We start from the raw sequence: 23,779 nt of genomic DNA, 5'->3' as shown, positions 1-23,779 counted from the left end.
TTTTCAAGATAAATTTGTATTAGGCTTCTCTGTTGGGAATAAAAAAATATGCATTCCACGGTTTCCAGATACTCAACCCCCAATGGCGCGTAATAGGGTGTCATTCAAAAACACTCAGGCAAACACACACACAAGACCAGTCTTTGGCTGCCTTGGCCAGATAGTGAGCAGTAGTGCACAATGGGAGAAGCAATCTCAGTGGTCGTGGTAAGGAAGAGTGTGGGGAGGGAGGGGGAGGGATAGCACAGTAGGGCTGGGGAGTGGTAAAATGCTGCTTGACAAGCATACAGATATGATGAGGTGGAGAGAGGGTAGGGCAGCTAGGTGCAGTCAGGGGCTTAGACGGAGGGCACGGACGGGAGGAGGGAGGGAAGTGGGGGCAGTGAAAAAGAAGAGAAGTAAAAAGACTGTGGGAGTAGAGGGCTGTGTGGTGTCAGAGTGGATGTTATGTTCAATTTCTTCGACACAGTGTTGGCTAGTAATAAAAGAGTTAATTAGAACTCACTGAATAGGTAGTACTTCATTAATTACAATGCAACTTTTTTGTTCATCAGACATGGCTGTAGCTACGAAACTGCACATGTAGACTTGCTGTTCAGAACACACTAAATGAGGCACGGTTACTGAGTGGCGAATTGATACAAGTTCAGAATGATTTTACAGTGGGTTCAATATAGTCAGTAGAAAGCACAACTTTGTAGCCACTGACTGATACAGTTCTGTATCTGCAGCATTGGCATGTAGGCACAGTTCACAGGAGACAAAGTCTCTTCACTCCCTGACAGTTGACAAGGGCTGTTTCATGGCATGTAGGCAGCACAGTGACAGTACTCCAACAAGAGCTTTCTGAAAGTGAGCATGGTCTGACCTGGAACAGAACTGTCTTCCTGGTCTCAGACAATGCTACTTCAGCACAGAGGGGTGGCACTGGTGCCTCGGGACTTCTTCCTAGCATCTCATTGGAGCCTTGTGGTACCACTTTGCTGTGCAGTATCTCTGCAGTGGCCGATACTTTCTGTGCCATTCTCGATACTAAGTAACACGGCAGGGGGGATGGGGAAGAGGATAGGTGGCTGTAGGACAATGACTAATGAAGGTAGATACCACGAGTGTTACAGGAACGTAGGATATACAGCAGGGAAAGTTCCCACCTGTGCAATTCAGAAAAGCTGGTGTTGGTGGGAAGGATCCAGATAGCACAGGCTGTGTAGCAGTCACTGAAATGAAGAAAATCGTATTGGGCAGCATACGCGGCAACTGGGTCATCGATGAATCTGAACTACGTATTGGGCTTTGTATTCTGTTTGGTTAGAAAGAATTTCTCTAGATGGTCCAAAAATAGGTTGACATAGGATAGTACAGTGTGGGTGGCCGTTGCCGTAACCCGGATGTATGTGTACGTGATGCCCTCAAAGGGTGGGTGAGGATATAATTGATCAAGGCAACTAGGAAGGAGGTTGTAGATCTGGAATCCATTGGGCATTGGGAAAGGTAGTGTTCAATAGTGGCAAGGCCATGGGCATTAGGGAATTTAGTGTAATGGGAGGTGGCATTAATAGTTGCAACAGAACACCTTGTGTTAAATGAATTGGAACTGTGGCGAGTCAATGGAGAAAATGGTTGGTCACTTTTATATAAGAATTTAGGTTGCAGGTAACAGGCTGAAGGCATTGGTCTAAGAGAGCAGAGATCCTCTCAGTGGGGCACAGTAACCGGCCACAATGGGGCATCCTGGGTGCTCGGGTTGTTTGATGTTAGGAAGCGTGTAGGAGGTAGGAATGTGGGGAGTGGTAGGGGTGAGGAGACAGGTGGTCACCAGGAACATGTTTCAGGATCAGCCTAAGGATCTCAGGGGTGACTGAAGTTCCTGTCGGGTTTCTGGAATGAGATCACTGCGGCAGGGTTTGTAGTGAGATGAATCTCACAACTACCAGAGTCCTTCTGCCAGGGAATCCTGTCCTCAGCAGCCAGAGTCATATACATATATCTGTGTGTTGTGTAATTCCAATGTAGGTCTTCAGCATTTCTGCTACATGGTGAGTAGCAACTATCCTTTTCATAATACTGTCATTATTCCACCATGGATATTCCATTGTTTGATTATGCCTTATGGCTTTTCTTCCATCCTGTAACCCAGTGCTGTATTCCTTTGTTACTGTTTTCTAACATATTAATATGTTCAGTGTCCAGTTCTCTTCTTTCCTATGTTTCACTTGTCACCTGCCAAATCACACCACATGCTCTACTTACAAGCCACATTGTATCGACTGTCTCATCTGCACACAACAGATGGTTACATGACAGTGCTGATTGATTGTGCTGCATATCATGTCTCACATTACTCTCACTGATATTAGTAATCCTCCACTTTCAAACTGACCACTCTTACTGTGCCATTTTCACATATTTTTGCATGTTATTTTCTGTCCGTTGTGTGTCACATGAAATTGTACCTGATCCTGCCAACAACCCCTGTCCAACTTCTATTCCTTCTCTTCTCTTATTCCAGTTAACACACACTGACTTCATCTAATCTAGTCACACCTGCTGTCGCCCCCTCTTCACACTTATCCACCCTCAGGCCTGCAACCAACATTGTGTTTTTATTTATTTTTTCTTTGATCTCATCGTTTTTTCATGTTGATTTCAGTTGGTTTTCACCTTTCACTTTTTTGGCCTACTCCCTCAGGCATCATCTTTTTTTCTCAGATTTCATATTCATCCATTTCACCCGTTTTGTAATTTTTTCCAAGTATTTTTGTGTTTTTGCAATTTTTTGCACATATTTCTCTGTTATTTACATATTTTTACATGTTTTTTTCGTCCACCACGGATCCTTGCTGCTTCCATCTGTGTCAATACAGAAAAGTTCCCTCATCCATGATATGCAATCTCAAATTCCTAGATCCCATATCACACACAAACTCTTGCTTCCCAGAAACTAGAGCAGCATGCACAACACCTCCTAAAAAAAGCTCTAACTTTCTACTCAAGCTTTTAACTACCACTATCCACCACCTCTACAACAACATCCAAACCTCCTCCATGTCTCCTGTAGCTGACAAATCCTGCCTCGCATACCTACTACATCTACCACACCCTCAAAACTCCATCCCTCTGCTATACAGAATCGAATACCTAAACAGATCTAAATCCCAGTTATTAACCTTTCCTCCACAGTCCTAAAAGTATCAGTCCTTTCCAAATGCCTCACCCTTTGCCCTTCTCCCATATATAAACATGCAGGACTTGCTAAAGGCACTCTCTCTTTCTCTTGGTCTCTACAGTGGGAAAACATGTTTTCCACCAACCCTACCAATCTAAGTAAACCAAAGACCAATGCTGAAATCTGCCTGACTCTGTTCACTCCACCATCCAATCATGATCCACTTCCATTGTGTCCAGATCACCCCCTCTTATCTATCCAGAATTTCTTAACCTCACCATCATTCCCTAAACCACTCAACATGCAAGCTAACCTTGTACCTACAGAAAAAACTATGATCCACCACATAAAAAGCAATCCTGATCTTATAATCCTACCTGCTGACAAATGCTACACCAAATGTTTTGAACCACCAGTATTATCTGGAAGAAGGACTATGACAGCTGTCAGATTCATCCATCTACAAACCCCGTCACAGTGAAACCAGGAAAACAGCATGATCTCCAGTCTCTCCTCAAATCCTTAGGCACATCCCAGAACTTCTCCCTGGAGTCTATCTATCTCCTCACCCCTACCACTCCCTGCACTCCTACCTTCTACACGCTTCCCAAAGTCCATACACCCAACCACCCAGGACACCCCATTGTGGCCAGTTACTCTGCCCTCACCTAGAGAATCTCTGCTCTCATAGACCAACACCTTCAGCCTATTACCCACAACCTACCCTCCTAAATAGAAACCAGCAACTATTTCCTCCAATGGCTCTCCACAGCTCCACAGTTCCTGTTCCTTTAGAATATGGTGTGCTACTCATCACTATTGATGCCATCTCACTTAACACTAACGTGCATAATGCCCATGGCTTTGCTCCTATTGAACACTACCTTTCCAAATGCCCAATGGATTCCAAACCTAGAACTTCCTTCCTAGTCCCCATGACCAGCTATACCCTCACACTATGGGCCACCTAGAGGAATCCTTTCTAACCAAACAGAATCAAGCCCCTCACCTAGTTCAGATTCAATGATGACATCTCCACAATGTGGATCGATGGTGAGCAAAACCCTATCGACATTCCTCCAGAACTGCGACACATTTGCCCCACTCGAGCCAACAAGCCATCTTCTTCGATGATGACCACCTCAGAGTACCTCCATCCACGTTAAACCTACCAGCCATACTCCATTTCGACAGCTCTCAATCACTCCGTACCAGGAAGGCCCTTCCATACAGCCTACACACCTGTAGTCATCACATCTTTAGTAATGAGCAGTCCCTCTTGAAATACACCAAAAATCTCACTGAGGCCTTCACAGACCATAATTACCCTCCTAACCTCTTAAGGAAACAGAAGACAGTGGTCATCTGCCAGCAGAACTACCCCAGGGGCTTGAGTTAATGGAGCCCCATTAGCACACATTGAGCATTAAAATCCCCACACAGGAGGAGCTGGTGAGAGAGCTATGTGATGGTGAGAGCCTCCTGCTCAGCTGAGTTATGAAGGGGAGAGTACAAGGACCATGTAGTGAACTTATGTTGCACATATACTGTGGTAGCCACTGTTTGTATGTTGGTATTAAGGGGCAGAGGAGAAGAGTATTATGTATTTTCTAAAAAGATGGCCACTCCAACTTTAGCTCTCTTCCTGTCGATGTTACCCTTTCTGTGGAGGGCTATTGTCACTTTGCACACAGGTGTAAAGGAGTCTTAATTGTCCCTCCTGCAGACATATGCACAATGCGAAATGTAGCAGAAGGAATTATTCCATTTGCTACCATTCTACTCCTTTAGACATCTATTTTTTCTCCTAGTTATTAGGCTGATAGCAGACATACTCCACTTGTTTAATTTGCCGAAATTCCTATTTAATCAGTACCTTATTATGATTCATAGTTTACCAGATAATTTCAATGCTGCTTATTCCAATGGGATGGTTAGTTCCCCATAAAACATTTTGTTTTAAGGATAATTCTGCAAGTGAAGTTGCTCTCAGGCCAGGTGATTATGAAAATATCGTGAGCAACTGTTCATTGTTTAAATGATCTATCTTGTTTGATAGCCTTAATTTCACTCTTTATAGTAATCAATTTACTTTTTCTGAAAATACATTAACTAAGAAATTATTTGTAATTAAAGGTTTGATCCACCCTAAAATATTTTGTTATTTGAACAATTATTATTAATCAATTCCCATTCCCACATACCTATCCAACATTTATGCTTCTTTGATTCCTGGATATTATTTATAGTTTTGTTGACCTAATTTTTCTGAATCAGATAGTGCACTAATTAATAAATTTGTGAAATTAAGACCCTACAAATTTTACACTAAATTTGGTAAACAACTGTGTAGGTATACAGTGTATCAAATATATAGTACCTTAACTTTTATAAGTATTTAGCATACAGTTATACAAAATTATAACTGAATCAAGAGAGTGACAATAATCATATATTTTATCCTTATACTACACTGTCCATCACATTAATGTGGCCACCTGCCAAAGGCACGAACAATAACTTTTAGCAGTGTGGACATGCAGGAAAAGAGTCTGCGAGGCCCTGGAACATACCAACAGGGATATGGAGCCGTGCCAACTCCAAAGCAATTGTCAGGTATTCTACGTTTCTCGGTTGTGGACCTATGTTGCAAACAGCACAAATGAGGTGATACCACAGTTTCTCGATTGGGTGCATGACACAGGCACCTGCTGTGGAAGCCCATACGAAGGAATGTTCACTGAACAGTCATTGAGGAGACACTGTTAGTTGTCCCTCAGTTCATCTGGGTGGTCAGTTGCTCAATAGTTGCATGTCTGTTCACCCATAAATGTTGCCTAGCCATCATTCACCTCTGTCATCTCTGGCCTACGATGCACCACAGTTGACTTGGCAGTGATTTTGGATAGCACTGTTTTACCGTGCACAGTGTGACACACAAATGGTTCACAAACTTAGGCATTTCAGAAATGCTTCCATCCTTGGCCCGAAAGCCAATGAAAAGGCCCTTCTGGATGTCAGATAAATTGCTCCGTTTCCACTTTATGACGAGTGCATTAATTTCCACATTCTTCCATTGCAAGTGCTGCCATCTGTAATATGTGACTGGTTATTGCACACTGACATCAAATATAGATGGTGGGCATAACAGTGTGACTGGACTGTGTATTATGAAGTAAAATATAATTACCAATTTCACAAATTATCCACACGCCTGTCTTTATGTATCCATATGAGACAGAATGTCAGCAGTTCGCACTTAGCTGTCACCTAAATAACATCTCCTTCCTGGAATCCACATTAACAGTGCAGGGGCAGTGCTTGCCTGTTTACTCGTGTCTACCTCCTGTGGTGTTGGAATTTCTATAATGTGGGAACTCATGGACTGTTCAGAGAGTCTGGAATGAACTTCAGGTTTTAAAATAATTGTGCATCTGCAATTGCACTTAGAAATGCGAGTGTTTGTGATGGCACTGTTTACCTACATTTGTGCAGTGGCATTAGCTTCTGTGATTGGCCTTTTGAGAATCAAAGCAAATGAAGCAGCAAATGTGGAGAATTGCGATGATTTGTAAGGTCCTACGATTAACTGTTTGTAAGCCACCTTGTCACTTTTTGCTTCTGTATCTTCTTTCCTTCAGTGCAGTCTCTACTCTGCATAGGGTGATCCCCAGAGCAATCAACATACTGTGATCGACATGAGCCTAAGAGTCAATCGTGGGAAGCCTTACCACATTTGTCGCAAGTGGCTTCTCCTTCACATAGTTTACCAGATAATTTCAATGCTGCTTATTCCAACATTCCCATAAAACATTTCGTTTTAAGGATAATTCTGCAAGTGAAGTTGCTCTCAGGCCAGGTGATTGGGATTTATAACAGTGCATCAGATTTAATATAAAAGCCTAAATTTTAAATAAATGAATCATGCCCTGATGTTCTCTGAGAGTGTAGTGGTATTAAATATAAGAATAAAGGGATTTGTTTTCACTAGTTCACTGTCTATTCTAGTCACTACACCTCCATGACCCACTCATCTTTCAGTTCTTCTTTTAGAATTTCTGTTATACACTGCATGATCTAAAGTCTTGCTATAATTTCATTACTATTTCACATTCTCCTAGACCTTTATCTGTCTGTAGTTTTGTTGCTTCTTGGGAACTAGATGTTTCAACCAATACATTTTAAAGTGCCCTGTAAGTGCAGAGAGGTGAAACATTCTCAAAGCTGCCCTCTTTACTCATAACACTTAAAGACATATTCTGACCAACAACATGTGTTCTATTACCTATAACAGAAGTGTGATCAACAATGCTTTCTCTAGGAGGACCGGTTACATGAGTACTTTTGTTTGATCAATCCAACTGGGACTGGATTTGAAAGAGCCAATGGTGCCATCTCAGTCTATACCAATAGGCCTAAAGTTCTATGTAGACAGAGTCCCACTTGCCTCATATAACTATTCTCAGCTGTGGTGTGGCACTTTACCCAAAGGTTGCCCACAGATGTTTCTTTAAACCATCCTTCTGATACGGACAGTGGAGCCAAGATCCCCATTCTGCGTTATGCACGATGTCCCACATCTGTGCCATGCCTTGTGGAGATAGAACAGATGGCTCCATTCAGTCCTCGGACCAGGAACCACTGGTTCACCACACCCATACACAGTGCACACTGAGCACCTCGAGGCGATCGCCAGGAGGCACATGTCTCATAAAATGCCACATTCTTGGTGACCATTACTTTCTCTGCACTTATGAGCTGTTAGTAAAGAAAACCCAGGAAAAATTTGTCACGGAAATTACAGCTCAGAGAGAAGATATAAAAACTTCAAGCTTTGTTGCTACCATCATAATTCTGTCAGACAGTGTGAAGCAAATAAATTAACAGAACAGAATAGGTAGTGTCCTGTAAAGAAGTCAGAGGACAAATATCAACAGAAGAAAACATGGGTAATGTAGTGCAGTCAGATTACATCTAGTGATGCTGAGGAAATTAGATTATGAAACAACACACTAAAAAGTAGACGAGTTTTGCTTTTTGTGGAGCAAAAAAAGTTATTGACGGCAGAAATAGACAGGGTATATAATGCTGACTGGCAATAGCAAGAAAAATCTTTATCAGGACAGGGATTTCATCAACACTAAGTATAAATTTAAGCGTTAGAAAGTCTTATAACAAATTACGGTATTTGTCTTGAGTGTAGCTTCATGCAGAAGCGAAACAAGGGCAATAAGAAGGCCAGATCTGAAGAGAATAAAAGCTTTCAAAAGTGAGATGCTTCCAGGACAATGCTGAAGAACAGATGAGTTCTGATAACTTTCGCTTTATTTCCATTTCCGTTCTTCCCACATCACTACCGAGCGAGGTGGCGCAGTGGTTAGACACTGGACTCGCATTCGGGAGGACGACGGTTCAATCCCGCGTCCGGCCATCCTGATTTAGGTTTTCCGTGATTTCCCTAAATCACTCCAGGCAAATGCCGGGATGGTTCCTCTGAAAGGGCACGGCCGACTTCCTTCCCAATCCTTCCCTAATCCGATGAGACCGATGACCACGCTGTCTGGTCTCCTTCCCCAAACCAACCAACCAACCCACATCACTGATAATTTTTAGCCGCTTCCCACAGGTTTTAACGTCATTATTTCTTCGCCCGACAATTGTTAGCCTCATTTTCATAATCTGCCACCACAAAACCACAATTTTTAATACATTTACACGCCGTTTTTTCGAAATTTTCCCGAACCTCTCCATCCTTTAACGTGTTTTGGCGGCAACACAACCACCTAACCTATGTGCACATCGTTCTCTACCAACCCAAGTTCACCACAGGATCAACATAGCCCAGCTTTAACCAACACTTTTTCGCCTTTTTTCACAACAGATCTCCAGTTACTTTCTCCAGTTATTTTCATTTTCATCTCAACCTCATGTTACGCTTTCCACCTTCTAATACCATGTCACCCTCACAACACCCCCACAACGACCCCATTAAGTTTTATTTACATTCCCTCCGAAAACATGCCTTCACCCTAGCCAGATTACGCTCGCATATTTTATTTTCTCAGGTTTGTCTGACATTTGGCATTACCCCCAAAGGCCTCACACTTTAAAAAAGGTCTTTAAATATGTCTGCTTGTGTCTGTATATGTGTGGATGGATAAGTGTGTGTGTGTGTGTGTGTGTGTGTGTGTGCGAGTGTATACCCGTCCTTTTTTCCCCCTAAGGTAAGTCTTTCCGCTCCCAGGATTGGAATGACTCCTTACCCTCTCCCTTAAAACCCACATCCTTTCGTCTTTCCCTCTCCTTCCCTCTTTCCTGATGAGGCAACAGTTTGTTGCGAAAGCTTGAATTTTGTGTGTATGTTTGTGTTTGTTTGTGTGTCTGTCGACCTGCCAGCACTTTCATTTGGTAAGTCACATCATCTTTGTTTTTAGATATATTTTTCCTACGTGGAATGTTTCCCTCTATTATAACCATATCATTAATTTGAACCCAACAATTACGTTTGTTATTTCGAAATCTTTCCTGTTGTCTTATTTTCTCTTTCTGTTTTTACCAGTAGTCTCACTTTGTATTCACCTTTCCCTTTTTACCGTAATCTACTATACAATTTTATTCCGCCTATATATACTCAACAATACGTAACCCACTTCCAAACCATAACCAAAAAAAATTTATTTTCCGCTTTCAACACTTCCGCTGCTATAAAATCCACCGTTTCTAGTTCAATAACAGCTGCTTTCACGTATTAAACAACCATTTCGGCTACTTCTAATAACTTTCACTTTATTTCCACTTCCGTTTTTCGCATATCACTGATCATTTTTAGCCGCTCCCCACAGGTTTTAACGTCATTATTTCTTCGTCAGACAATTGTTAGCCCCATTTTCGTAATCTTTCACCACAACACCACTCCTTTTAATACATTTACACGTGTTTTCGAAATTTTCCCGAATTTCTCCGTCTTTTAACGTGTTTTAGCGGCAACACAACCACCTAACCTTTATGCACATCGCTGTCTACCAACCCAAGTTCACCACAGGATCAACTTAACCAACACGTTTTCGCCTTTTTTCGTACCAGATCTCCAGTTGCTTTCTAGTTCACCTTTATCTCTCCCCATATATTTTTATCTTTCATTTTCATTTCAACCTCATGTTACACTTTCCACCTTCTAATACAATGTCACCCTCACAACAGCCCTACAACGTGGTCTTTAAATATGTCTGCTTGTGTCTGTATATGTGTGGATGGATATGTGCGTGTATGCGAGTGTATACCCGTCCTTTTTTTCCCCCTAAGGTAAGTCTTTCCGCTCCCGGGATTGGAATGACTCCTTACCTTCTCCCTTAAAACCCACATCCTTTCGTCTTTCCCTCTCCTTCCCTCTTTCCTGATGAGGCAACAGTTTGTTACGAAAGCTTGAATTTTGTGTGTATGTTTGTGTTTGTTTATGTATCTGTCGACCTGCCAGCACTTTCATTTGGTAAGTCACATCATCTTTGTATTTAGATATATTTTTCCTACGTGGAATGTTTCCCTCTATACACACACACACACACACACACACACACACACACACACACACACACAGATGATGTGACTTACCAAACGAAAGCGCTGGCAGGTCGATAGACACACAAACAAACACAAACATACACACAAAATTCTAGCTTTCGCAACCAACGGTTGCTTCATCAGGAAAGAGGGAAGGAGAGTAAAAGACGAAAGGATGTGCGTGTGCGAGTGTATACCTGTCCTTTTTTCCCCCTAAGGTAAGTCTTTCCGCTCCCGGGTTTGGAATGACTCCTTACCCTCTCCCTTAAAACCCACATCCTTTCGTCTTTCCCTCTCCTTCCCTCTTTCCTGATGAGGCAACAGTTTGTTGCGAAAGCTTGAATTTTGTGTGTATGTTTGTGTTTGTTTGTGTGTCTGTCGACCTGCCAGCACTTCCATTTGGTAAGTCACATCATCTTTGTTTTTAGATATATTTTTCCCACGTGGAATGTTTCCCTCAAAGATGATGTGACTTACCGAACGAAAGCACTGGCAGGTCGATAGACACACAAACAAACACAAACACACACACAAAATTCAAGCTTTCGCAACAAACTGTTGCCTCATCAGGAAAGAGGGGTAGGAGAGGGAAAGATGAAAGGATGTGGGTTTTAAGGGAGAGGGTAAGGAGTGATTCCAATCCCGGGAGTGGAAAGACTTACCTTAGGGGGAAAAAAGGACAGGTATACACTCGCACACTCCTTCCCCTCTTTCCTGATGAGGCAACAGTTTGTTGCAAAAGCTTGAATTTTGTGTATGTGTTTGTGTTTGTTTGTGTGTCTATCGACCTGCCAGTGCTTTCGTTCGGTAAGTCACATCATCTTTGTTTTTAGATATATTTTTCCCACGTGGAATGTTTCCCTCGATGTGACTTACCGAACGAAAGCGCTGGCAGGTCGATAGACACACAAACAAACACAAACACACACACAAAATTCAAGCTTTCGCAACAAACTGTTGCCTCATCAGGAAAGAGGGAAGGAGAGGGAAAGACGAAAGGATGTGGGTTTTAGGGGAGAGGGTAAGGAGTCATTCCAATCCCGGGAGCGGAAAGACTTACCTTTGGGGGAAAAAAGGACAGGTATACTTGCACACACACACATATCCATCCACACATATACAGACACAAGCAGACATCTCACAAGCAGCCAAGCTCATCTTAGCCCCATCACATCTGTGCCTGGCATGCAGGAATAAGTAATCAACTCCCTGCAACACCCTGTGTCATTTCTGAAGCCAGATCAGATGTTAACTCTGTCGCAGTGTCACTAAGCAGAACATCGAAGATCGATTACAACAGTTGTAGGACAGTTGCCTCGGGAGGAAATATGGCAGCTTTATGACAACCTTCTCAACTGAGTCAGAGCATTGCCATATCGTACTGACTAACTGGTCTCAGTCCATCAAGTTATTTTCTTTACTGTTTTTGTCAGGCCGTGTACATGACTGCATCAGTCATCTCAGATAGGAAGTTGTGAATAAAGATCAAAGTGAATAAACTGTACATACTGATTATTATCGTCATTGTTTTACCCTCACCTGTTTGTTCAATGCTTGTTTTAACAATTTGTGCCCAAACACACACATCAAAAAAAGTATTTCATCACCTCAGTTCCGGAACCTGTACAGAAAATTGAAATAGAGATCAATGTAAACAACAATTCCGCCCTTTTTATTGCTCACAAAAACAACACATTGCATATTGTACTACCATACAGTGAGACCTTCAGAGGTGGTGGCCCAGTTTGCTGTACAGACCGGTACTTCTAATACCCTTTAGCACATCCTCTCGCATTGATGCACGCCTGTATTCATCGTGGTATGCTCTCCACAAGTTCATCGAGGCACTGTCGGTCAAGATTGTCCTACTCTTCACTGGCGATTTGGCATAGGACCCTCAGAGTGGTCAGTGGGTCACGTCATCCGTAAACAGCCCTTTCCGATCTATCCCAGGCACGTTCGATAGGGTTCACGTCTGGCAAACGTGCCGGCCACTCTAGTTGAGTGATGTCATTATCCTGAAGGAAGTCATTCACAAGATGTGCACAATGGGAGACCGAACTGTTGTTGATGAAGACGAATGCCTCACCAATATGCTGCTGATATGGTTGCACTATCAGTCAGAGGATTGTATTCACATATTGTACACCTGTTACGGTGCCTTCCGTGACCACCAGCAGCGTATGTTGGCCCCAGATAATGCCACCCCAAAACAGCAGGGAACCTCCACCTTGCTGCATCCGCTGGACAGTGTGTCTAAGGTGTTCAGCCTGACCGGGTTGCCTCCAAACATGTCTCCGACAATTGTCTGATTGAAGGCATATGCGACACTCATCGGCAAGAGAACGTGATGCCAATCCTGAGCAGTCCATTTGGCATGTTGTTGGGCCCATCTGTACCACGCTGCATGGTGTCGTGGTTGCAAAGGTGGACCTTGCCATGGATGTTGGGAGTGATGTTGCAGATCATGCAGCCTGCTGCACACAGTTTGAGTTGTAACTTTACATCCTGTGGCTGCATGAAAAGCATTATTCAACATGGTGGCATTGCTGTCAGGGTTCCTTTGAGTATTAATCCATAGGTATAGTAGCCCTACGGAGACCTCAGTGAGGCATGTCATCGACAGTCCCTGTCTGTTTGTGTCTCCCCCATGTCCAAACAACATTGCTTTGGTTCACTCCGAGATGGCTGGACACTTCCCTTGTTCAGACCGCTTCCTGGCACAATGTAACAATGCAGATGCAATGAAACCGTGGTACTGACCATCTAGGTATGGATGAACTACAGACAACACAAGCCATGTACCTCCTTCCTGATGGAATGACTGGTACTGATCGGCTGTCGAACCCCCTCCATCTAATGGGCACTGCTCATGCATGGTTGCTAACATCTCTGGGTGGGTTTAGTGACATCTCTGAACAGTCAAAGGGACTGTGCCTATGTTACAATATCCACAGTAAATGTCTGTCTTCAGGAGTTCTGGGAACTGGGGTGATGCAAAACTGTTTTTGATATGTGTACAATGATTACTGAATGATTCGTATAAATGCACACATGTACTAATAATATGAACAATAATAATAACCAGGACAAAATGGACATCAAATTGCACACTGAAATATTTTGAATTAATGCATAAAGTCCTTTAGTATTCAGTTGCAATACCTTAACAGCAACTTCTGGTAGATAATGAGGATTTCGCAGTCTCGTTGTTATATAAAATCGGAAATCCCAATTATATTCAACAGTATTTTCCCCAAGTTTCAACCAGTCGAGGCCTCCTTCCCTATAAACTTGTTTCAGAAGAATTGGCTCTGAAAAAAAAGTACAATAATGTAGAAGACTGTGATTCACTTGTTGAACAATACAATGCACACAACTGACATACATCAGTGTACAAGATTATTTAGTTACATATACATCATGTTCTATTTTTCAACAAAGATGTTATAGATAAACAATAGAACAGTCTGACAACATAAGCAATGCATCTCGGAAACTGATTGGCAAATACCGAAAAGGTCCCAATAAGATCAACATGGAACCACTCAGCATAAGACATGATGGTAACATTATAAAAAACCCAGATACTATATGTAATATTTTTAATAACTACTACATTTCTGATGAACAATCAACCCTCATTATAGATTGACAGGTAGAGACCCGATGCCACCTCACCCAGTGTACCGAATTTGAATTTGTGGAAGTGAATGAGCAGGAGGTTCGCAGAGCAATATACATGCTAAAGAAAAAATTTTCATCTGGGTGGGACGGTGTATCCAGTACTATTACTAAAACATGCTTAAAAGAAATCTCTAAACCTCTTATTCGCCTGATTAATTGCAGCATTAGAGAAAACACATATCCAATGGTTCTTAAAAAGGAATATATTGAAACCAGTGTATAAAAAGGGAAAATAAGGAAGATATCTCCAACTATAGACCAATATCATTAATTCCCACTTTTAGTAAGATATTCGAAAGCATTATCCTTTCTCAGCTAAGTGCCTTTTGACGAACCATAAACTGCTTGTAGATTTGCAGCGTTGCTTCAGAAAAGAGTTAAGTACAACCACAGCAGTTACACAGTACATCCATGAAGTTTACTGTCTGTTGGACCAGAAGATGCAGACTGCAGGTTTATTTTTGGACCTGACAAGAGCATTTGATACGGTAAACCATAGGGTACTTCTTAAAAAGCTAAAATCTTATAGTATTGGGGATCAAGCCATGAATCTTCTAACCAAATAAATGATACATCACATGATCACACTGACAGAACCACAGGCACTTAGACACAGGCAACAGAGCATGCACAATGTCGGCACTAGTACAGTGTATATCCACCTTTCGCAGCAATGCAGGCTGCTATTCTCCCATGGAGACGATCGTAGAGATGCTGGATGTAGTCCTGTGGAACGGCTTGCCATGCCATTTCCACCTGGCGCCTCAGTTGGACCAGCGTTCGTGCTGGACGTGCAGACCGCGTGAGACGACGCTTCATCCAGTCCCAAACATGCTCAATGGGGGACAGATCCGGAGATCTTGCTGGCCAGGGTAGTTGACTTACACCTTCTAGAGCATGTTGGGTGGCACGGGATACATGCAGACGTGCATTGCCCTGTTGGAACAGCAAGTTCCCTTGCCAGTCTAGGAATGGTAGAACGATGGGTTCGATGACGGTTTGGATGTACCGTGCACTATTCAGTGTCCCCTCGACGATCACCAGTGGTGTACGGCCAGTGTAGGAGATCGCTCCCCACACCATGATGCCGAGTGTTGGCCCTGTGTGCCTCGGTCGTATGCAGTCCTGATTGTGGCGCTCACCTGCACGGCGCCAAACACGCATACGACCTTCATTGGCACCAAGGCAGAAGCGACTCTCATCGCTGAAGACGACACGTCTCCATTCGTCCCTCCATTCACGCCTGTCGCGACACCACTGGAGGCGGGCTGCACGATGTTGGGGCGTGAGCGGAAGACGGCCTAACGGTGTGCGGGACCGTAGCCCAGCTTCATGGAGATGGTTGCGAATGGTCCTCGCCGATACCCCAGGAGCAACAGTGTCCCAAATTTGCTGGGAAGTGGCGGTGTGGTCCCCTACGGCACTGCGTAGGATCCTACGGTCTTGGCGTGCATCCGTGCGTCGCTGCGGTCCGGTCCCAGGTCGATGGGCACGTGCACCTTCCGCCGACCACTGGCGACAACATCGATGTACTGTGGAGACATCACGCCCCACGTGTTGAGCAATTCGGCAGTACGTCCACCCGGCCTCCCGCACGCCCACTATACGCCCTCGCTCAAAGTCCGTCAACTGCACATACGGTTCACTTCCACGATGTCGCGGCATGCTACCAGTGTTAAAGACTGCGATGGAGCTCCGTATGCCACGGCAAACTGGCTGACACTGACGGCGGCGGTGCACAAATGCTGCGCAGCTAGCGCCATTCGACGGCCAACACCGCGGTTCCTGGTGTGTCCGCTGTGCCGTGCGTGTGATCATTGCTTGTACAGCCCTCTCGCAGTGTCCGGAGCAAGTATGGTGGGTCTGACACACCGGTGTCAATGTGTTCTTTTTTCCATTTCCAGGAGTGTGATATATATATATTTATAAACAAAGATGATGTGACTTACCAAATGAAAGTGCTGGCAGGTCGACAGACACACAAACAAACACAAACATACACACAAAATTCAAGCTTTCGCAACAAACTGTTGCCTCATCAGGAAAGAGGGAAGGAGAGGGAAAGACGAAAGGATGTGGGTTTTAAGGGAGAGGGTAAGGAGTCATTCCAATCCCGGGAGCAGAAAGACTTACCTTATGGGGAAAAAAGGACGGGTATACACTCGCACACACACACACACACACATCCATCCACACATATACAGACACAAGCAGACATATTTAAAGACAAAAAAAAGTTTGGGCAGAGATGTCAGTCGAGGCAGAAGTGAAGAGGCAAAGATGATGTTGAATGACAGGTCAGGTATGAGTGGCGGCAACTTGAAATTAGCGGAGATTGAGGCCTGGTGGGTAACGGGAAGAGAGGATATATTGAAGAGCAAGTTCCCATCTCCGGAGTTCGGATAGGTTGGTGTTGGTGGGAAGTATCCAGATAACCCGGATGGTGTAACACCGTGCCAAGATGTGCTGGCCATGCACCAAGGCATGTTTAGCCACAGGGTGATCCTCATTACCAACAAACACTGTCTGCCTGTGTCCATTCATGCGAATGGACAGTTTGTTGCTGGTCATTCCCACACGGAATGCATCACAGTGTAGGCAGGCCAGTTGGTAAATCACGTGGGTGCTTTCACATGTGGCTCTGCCTTTGATCGTGTACACCTTCCGGGTTACAGGACTGGAGTAGGTGGTGGTGGGAGGGTGCATGGAACAGGTTTTACGCTGGGGGCGGTTACAAGGATAGGAGCCAGAGGGTAGGGAAGGTGGTTTGGGGATTTCATAGGGATGAACTAACAGGTTACGAAGGTTAGGTGGACGGCGGAAAGACACTCTTGGTGGAGTGGGGAGGATTTCATGAAGGATGGATCTCATTTCAGGGCAGGATTTGAGGAAGTCGTATCCCTGCTGGAGAGCCACATTCAGAGTCTGGTCCAGTCCCGGAAAGTATCCTGTCACAAGTGGGGCACTTTTGTGGTTCTTCTGTGGGGGATTCTGGGTTCGAGGGGATGAGGAGGTGCCTCTGGTTATTTGCTTCTGTACCAGGTCGGGAGGGTAGTTGCGAGATGCGAAAGCTGTTGTCAGGTTGTGGGTGTAATGGTTCAGGGATTCCGGACTGGAGCAGATTCGTTTGCCATGAAGACCTAGGCTGTAGGGAAGGGACCATTTGATGTGGAATAGGTGTCAGCTGTCATAATGGAGGTACTGTTGCTTGTTGGTGGGTTTGATGTGGACGGACGTGTGAAGCTGGCCATTGGGCAGGTGGAGGTCAACATCAAGGAAAGTGGCATGGGATTTGGAGTAGGACCAGGTGAATCTGATGGAACCAAAGGAGGTGAGGTTGGAGAGGAAATTCTGGAGTTCTTCTTCACTGAGTCCAGATCATGAAGATGTCATCAATAAATCTGTACCAAACTTTGGGTTGGCAGGCCTGGGTAACCAAGAAGGCTTCCTCTAAGCGACCCATGAATAGGTTGGCATACGAGGGGGCCATCCTGGTACCAATGGCTGTTCCCTTTAATTGTTGGTATGTCTGGCCTTCAAAAGTGAAGAAGTTGTGGGTCAGGATGAAGCTGGCTAAGGTGATGAGGAAAGAGGTTTTAGGTAGGGTGGCAGGAGATTGGCGTGAAAGGAAATGCTCCATCGCAGCGAGGCCCTGGACGTGCGGAATATTTGTGTATAAGGAAGTGGCATCAATGGTTACAAGGATGGTTTCCGGGGGTAACAGATTGGGTAAGGATTCCAGGCGTTCGAGAAAGTGGTTGGTGTCTTTGATGAAGGATGGGAGACTGCATGTAATGGGTTGAAGGTGTTGAACTACGTAGGCAGAGATACGTTCTGTGGGGGCTTGGTAACCAGCTACAATGGGGCGGCCGGGATGATTGGGTTTGTGGATTTTAGGAAGAAGGTAGAAGGTAGGGGTGCGGGGTGTCGGTGGGGTCAGGAGGTTGATGGAATCAGGTGAAAGGTTTTGCAGGGGGCCTAAGGTTCTGAGGATTCCTTGAAGCTCCGCCTGGACATCGGGAATTGGGTTACCTTGGCAAACTTTGTATGTGGTGTTGTCTGAAAGCTGACGCAGTCCCTCAGCCACATACTCCCGACGATCAAGTACCACGGTCGTGGAACCCTTGTCCGCCGGAAGAATGACGATGGATCGGTCAGGCTGCAGATCACGGATAGCCTGGGCTTCAGCAGTGGTGATGTTGGGAGTAGGATTAAGGTTTTTTAAGAAGGATTGAGATGCAAGGCTGGAAGTCAGAAATTCCTGGAAGGTTTGGAGAGGGTGATTTTGAGGAAGAGGAGGTGGGTCCCGCTGCGACAGAGGACGGAACTGTTCCAGGCAGGCTTCAATTTGGATGGTGTCTTGGGGAGTTGGATCATTAGGAGTAGGGAGGGGGTGGGGAGTCGTTCCAGTCCCGGGAGCGGAGGGACTTGCCTTTGGGGGGGGGGGGGGGAGAGGTGTACGCTCGCGCACACACACACGCGTATCCATCCACACGTGTGTGGGTGCAGGCAGACATATTTAAAGGTCTAAATATGTCTGCTTGTGTCTGTGTGTGTGTGGATGGATGTGCGTGTGTGTGTGTGTGTGTGTGTGTGTGTGTGTGTGTGTGTGTGTGTGTGTGTGTGCGAGTGTATACCTGTCCTTTTTTCCCCCTAAGGTAAGTCTTTCCTCTCCCAGGATTGGAATGACTCCTTACCCTCTCCCTTAAAACCCACATCCTTTCGTCTTTCCCTCTCCTTCCCCTCTTTCCTGATGAGGCAACAGTTTGTTGCGAAAGCTTGAATTTTGTGTGTGTGTTTGTGTTTGTTTGTGTGTCTATCGACCTCCCAGCGCTTTCGTTCGGTAAGTCACATCATCTTTGTTTTTAGATATATTATCCCACGTGGAATGTTTCTCTCTCTCTCTCTCTCTCTCTCTCTCTCTCTCTATATATATATATATATATATATATATATATATATATATATATATATATATATATATATATATGTGTGGATGGATATGTGTGTGTGTGCGAGTGTATACCTGTACTTTTTTCCCCCTAAGGTAAGTCTTTCCGCTCCCGGGATTGGAATGACTCCTTACCCTCTCCCTTAAAACCCACATCCTTTCGTCTTTCCCTCTCCTTCCCTCTTTCCTGATGAGGCAACAGTTTGTTGCGAAAGCTTGAATTTTGTGTGTATATTTGTGTTTGTTTGTGTGTCTATCGACCTGCCAGCGCTTTTGTTTGGTAAGTCTTTTCATACACTCCTGGAAATGGAAAAAAGAACACATTGACACCGGTGTGTCAGACCCACCATACTTGCTCCGGACACTGCGAGAGGGCTGTACAAGCAATGATCACACGCGCGGCACAGCGGACACACCAGGAACCGCGGTGTTGGCCGTCGAATGGCGCTAGCTGCGCAGCATTTGTGCACCGCCGCCGTCAGTGTCAGCCAGTTTGCCGTGGCATACGGAGCTCCATCGCAGTCTTTAACACTGGTAGCATGCCGCGACAGCGTGGACGTGAACCGTATGTGCAGTTGACGGACTTTGAGCGAGGGCGTATAGTGGGCATGCGGGAGGCCGGGTGGACGTACCGCCGAATTGCTCAACACGTGGGGCGTGAGGTCTCCACAGTACATCGATGTTGTCGCCAGTGGTCGGCGGAAGATGCACGTGCCCGTCGACCTGGGACCGGACCGCAGCGACGCACGGATGCACGCCAAGGCCGTAGGATGCTACGCAGTGCCGTAGGGGACCGCACCGCCACTTCCCAGCAAATTAGGGACACTGTTGCTCCTGGGGTATCGGCGAGGACCATTCGCAACCGTCTCCATGAAGCTGGGCTACGGTCCCGCACACCGTTAGGCCGTCTTCCGCTCACGCCCCAACATCGTGCAGCCCGCCTCCAGTGGTGTCGCGACAGGCGTGAATGGAGGGACGAATGGAGACGTGTCGTCTTCAGCGATGAGAGTCGCTTCTGCCTTGGTGCCAACGATGGTCGTATGCGTGTTTGGCGCCGTGCAGGTGAGCGCCACAATCAGGACTGCATACGACCGAGGCACACAGGGCCAACACCCGGCATCATGGTGTGGGGAGCGATCTCCTACACTGGCCGTACACCACTGCTGATCGTCGAGGGGACACTGAATAGTGCACGGTACATCCAAACCGTCATCGAACCCATCGTTCTACAATTCCTAGACCGGCAAGGGAACTTGCAGTTCCAACAGGACAATGCACGTCCGCATGTATCCCGTGCCACCAAACGTGCTCTAGAAGGTGTAAGTCAACTACCCTGGCCAGCAAGATCTCCGGATCTGTCCCCCATTGAGCATGTTTGGGACTGGATGAAGCGTCGTCTCACGCGGTCTGCATGTCCAGCACGAACGCTGGTCCAACTGAGGCGCCAGGTGGAAATGGCATGGCAAGCCGTTCCACAGGTCTACATCCAGCATCTCTACGATCGTCTCCATGGGAGAATAGCAGCCTGCATTGCTGCGAAAGGTGGATATACACTGTACTAGTGCCGACATTGCGCATGCTCTGTTGCCTGTGTCTAGGTGCCTGTGGTTCTGTCAGTGTGATCATGTGATGTATCTGACCCCAGGAATGTGTCAATAAAGTTTCCCCTTCCTGGGACAATGAATTCACGGTGTTCTTATTTCAATTTCCAGGAGTGTATATATATATATATATATATATATATATATATATATATATATATATATATATATATATATATATATATATTAGTGGCAAACGAATCTGCTCCAGTCCGGAATCCCTGGACCATTACACCCACAACCTGACAACAGCTTTCGCGTCTCACAACTACCCTCCCGACCTGGTACAGAAGCAAATAACCAGAGCCACTTCCTCATCCCCTCGAACCCAGAATCCCCCACAGAAGAACCACAAAAGTGCCCCACTTGTGACAGGATACTTTCCGGGACTGGACCAGACTCTGAATGTGGCTCTCTAGCAGGGATACGACTTCCACAAATCCTGCCCTGAAATGAGATCCATCCTTCATGAAATCCTCCCCACTCCACCAAGAGTGTCTTTCTGCCGTCCACCTAACCTTCGTAACCTGTTAGTTCATCCCCATGAAATCCCCAAACCACCTTCCCTACTCTCTGGGTCGTATCCTTGTAACCGTCCCCGGTGTAAAACCTGTCCCATATGCCCTCCCACAACCACCTACTCCAGTCCTGTAACCCGGAAGGTGTACACGATCAAAGGCAGAGCCACATGTGAAAACACCCACGTGATTTACCAACTGACCTGCCTACACTGTGATGCATTCTACGTGGGAATGACCAGCAACAAACTGTCCATTTGCATGAATGGACACAGGCAGACAGTTTTTGTTGGTAATGAGGATCACCCTGTGGCTAAACATGCCTTGGTGCACGGCCAGCACATCTTGGCACAGTGTTACACTGTCCGGGTTATCTGGATACTTCCCACCAACACCAACCTATCCGAACTCCGGAGATGGGAACTTGCTCTTCAATATATCCTCTCTTCCCGTTACCCATCAGGCCTCAATCTCCGCTAATTTCAAGTTGCCGCCACTCATACCTGACCTGTCATTCAACATCATCTTTGCCTCTTCACTTCTGCCTCGACTGACATCTCTGCCCAAACTCTTTGTCTTTAAATATGTCTGCTTGTGTCTGTATATGTGTGGATGGATGTGTGTGTGTGTGTGTGCGAGTGTATACCCGTCCTTTTTTCCCCTTAAGGTAAATCTTTCCGCTCCCAGGATTGGAATGACTCCTTAACCCTCTCCCCTAAAACCCACATCCTTTCGTCTTTCCCTCTCCTTCCCTCTTTCCTGATGAGGCAACAGTTTGTTGCGAAAGCTTGAATTTTGTGTGTGTGTGTTTGTTTGTGTGTCTATCGGCCTGCCAGTGCTTTCGTTCGGTAAGTCACATCATCTTTGTTTTTAGATATATTTTTCCCACGTGGAATGTTTCCCTCTATATATATATATATATATATATATATATATATATATATATATATATATATATATAGCCACACAAACAAACACAAACACACACACAAAATTCAAGCTTTCGCAGCAAACTGTTGCCTCATCAGGAAAGAGGGAAGGAGAGGGAAAGACGAAAGGATGTGGGTTTTAAGGGAGAGGGTAAGGAGTCATTCCAATCCCGGGAGCGGAAAGACTTACCTTAGGGGGAAAAAAGGACGGGTATGCACTCGCACACACACACACACATATCCATCCACACATATACAGACACAAGCAGACATATTCGGGTAAGTCTTTCCGCTCCCGAGATTGGAATGACTCCTTACCCTCTCCCTTAAAACCCACATCCTTTCGTCTTTCCCTCTCCTTCCCTCTTTCCTGATGAGGCAACAGTTTGTTGCGAAAGCTTGAATTTTGTGTGTGTGTTTGTGTTTGTTTGTGTGTCTATCAACCTGCCAGCACTTTCGTTCGGTAAGTCACATCACCTTTGTCTTTAGATATATTTTTCCCACGTGGAATGTTTCCCTCTATTATATATATATATATATATATATATATATATATATATATATATATATATATATATATATATACCAAATGAAAGTGCTGGCAGGTCGAAAGACACACGAACAAACATACACACAAAATTCAAGATTTCGCAACAAACTGTTGCCTCATCAGGAAAGAGGGAAGGAGAGGGAAAGACGAAAGGATGTGGGTTTTAAGGGAGAGGATAAGGAGTCATTCCAATCCCGGGAGCGGAAAGACATACCTTAGGGGGAAAAAAGGACGGGTATACACTCGCACACACACATATCCATCCGCATATACAGACACAAGCAGACACATATATATATAAAAACAAAGATGATGTGACTTACCAAATGAAAGTGCTGGCAGGTCGACAGACACACAAACGAACACAAACATATACACAAAATTCAAGCTTTCGCAACAAACTGTTGCCTCTCAGAAGGTAAGTCTTTCCGCTCCCGGGATTGGAATGACTCCTTACCTTCTCCCTTAAAACCCACATCCTTTCGTCTTTCCCTCTCCTTCCCTCTTTCCTGATGAGGCAACAGTTTGTTGTGAAAGGTTGAATTTTGTGTGTATGTTTGTGTTCGTTTGTGTGTCTGTCGACCTGCCAGCACTTTCATTTGGTAAGTCACATCATCTTTGTTTTTATATATATATATGACATTGCACAACCCATTAACTCCCATATTGTAAGCTATGCAGATGACACGTCTATCTTATTCTATGATTCTATGAGAGATATTCTAATGAGCTAGAATCTCTTGCTAATGGTGGTGTAACAGAAGTAAGAAAATACTTCAATGATCAGGGACTCAAGGTGAATGTCACCGAAACTCAACTA

The 23,779-nt window shown here is 45.0% G+C and overlaps 1 protein-coding gene across 1 annotated transcript in view; it reads right to left on the bottom strand.

Annotated features, from left to right (window-relative positions):
* Positions 1-23,779, bottom strand: part of LOC126235648 (dynein axonemal heavy chain 3) — a 1,245,905-nt gene that overhangs the window by 295,955 nt on the left and 926,171 nt on the right. Inside the window, exon 50 of the mRNA XM_049944362.1 lies at positions 13,889-14,037. Within this exon, the coding sequence (XP_049800319.1) occupies positions 13,889-14,037 (149 nt within the window). The remainder of the gene's footprint in view (positions 1-13,888; positions 14,038-23,779) is intronic.

This window comes from Schistocerca nitens, chromosome 2 (assembly GCF_023898315.1).
Source record: "Schistocerca nitens isolate TAMUIC-IGC-003100 chromosome 2, iqSchNite1.1, whole genome shotgun sequence".
Taxonomy (NCBI): Eukaryota; Metazoa; Arthropoda; class Insecta; order Orthoptera; family Acrididae; genus Schistocerca; species Schistocerca nitens.
This window is presented reverse-complemented; position numbering and strand designations above follow the sequence as displayed.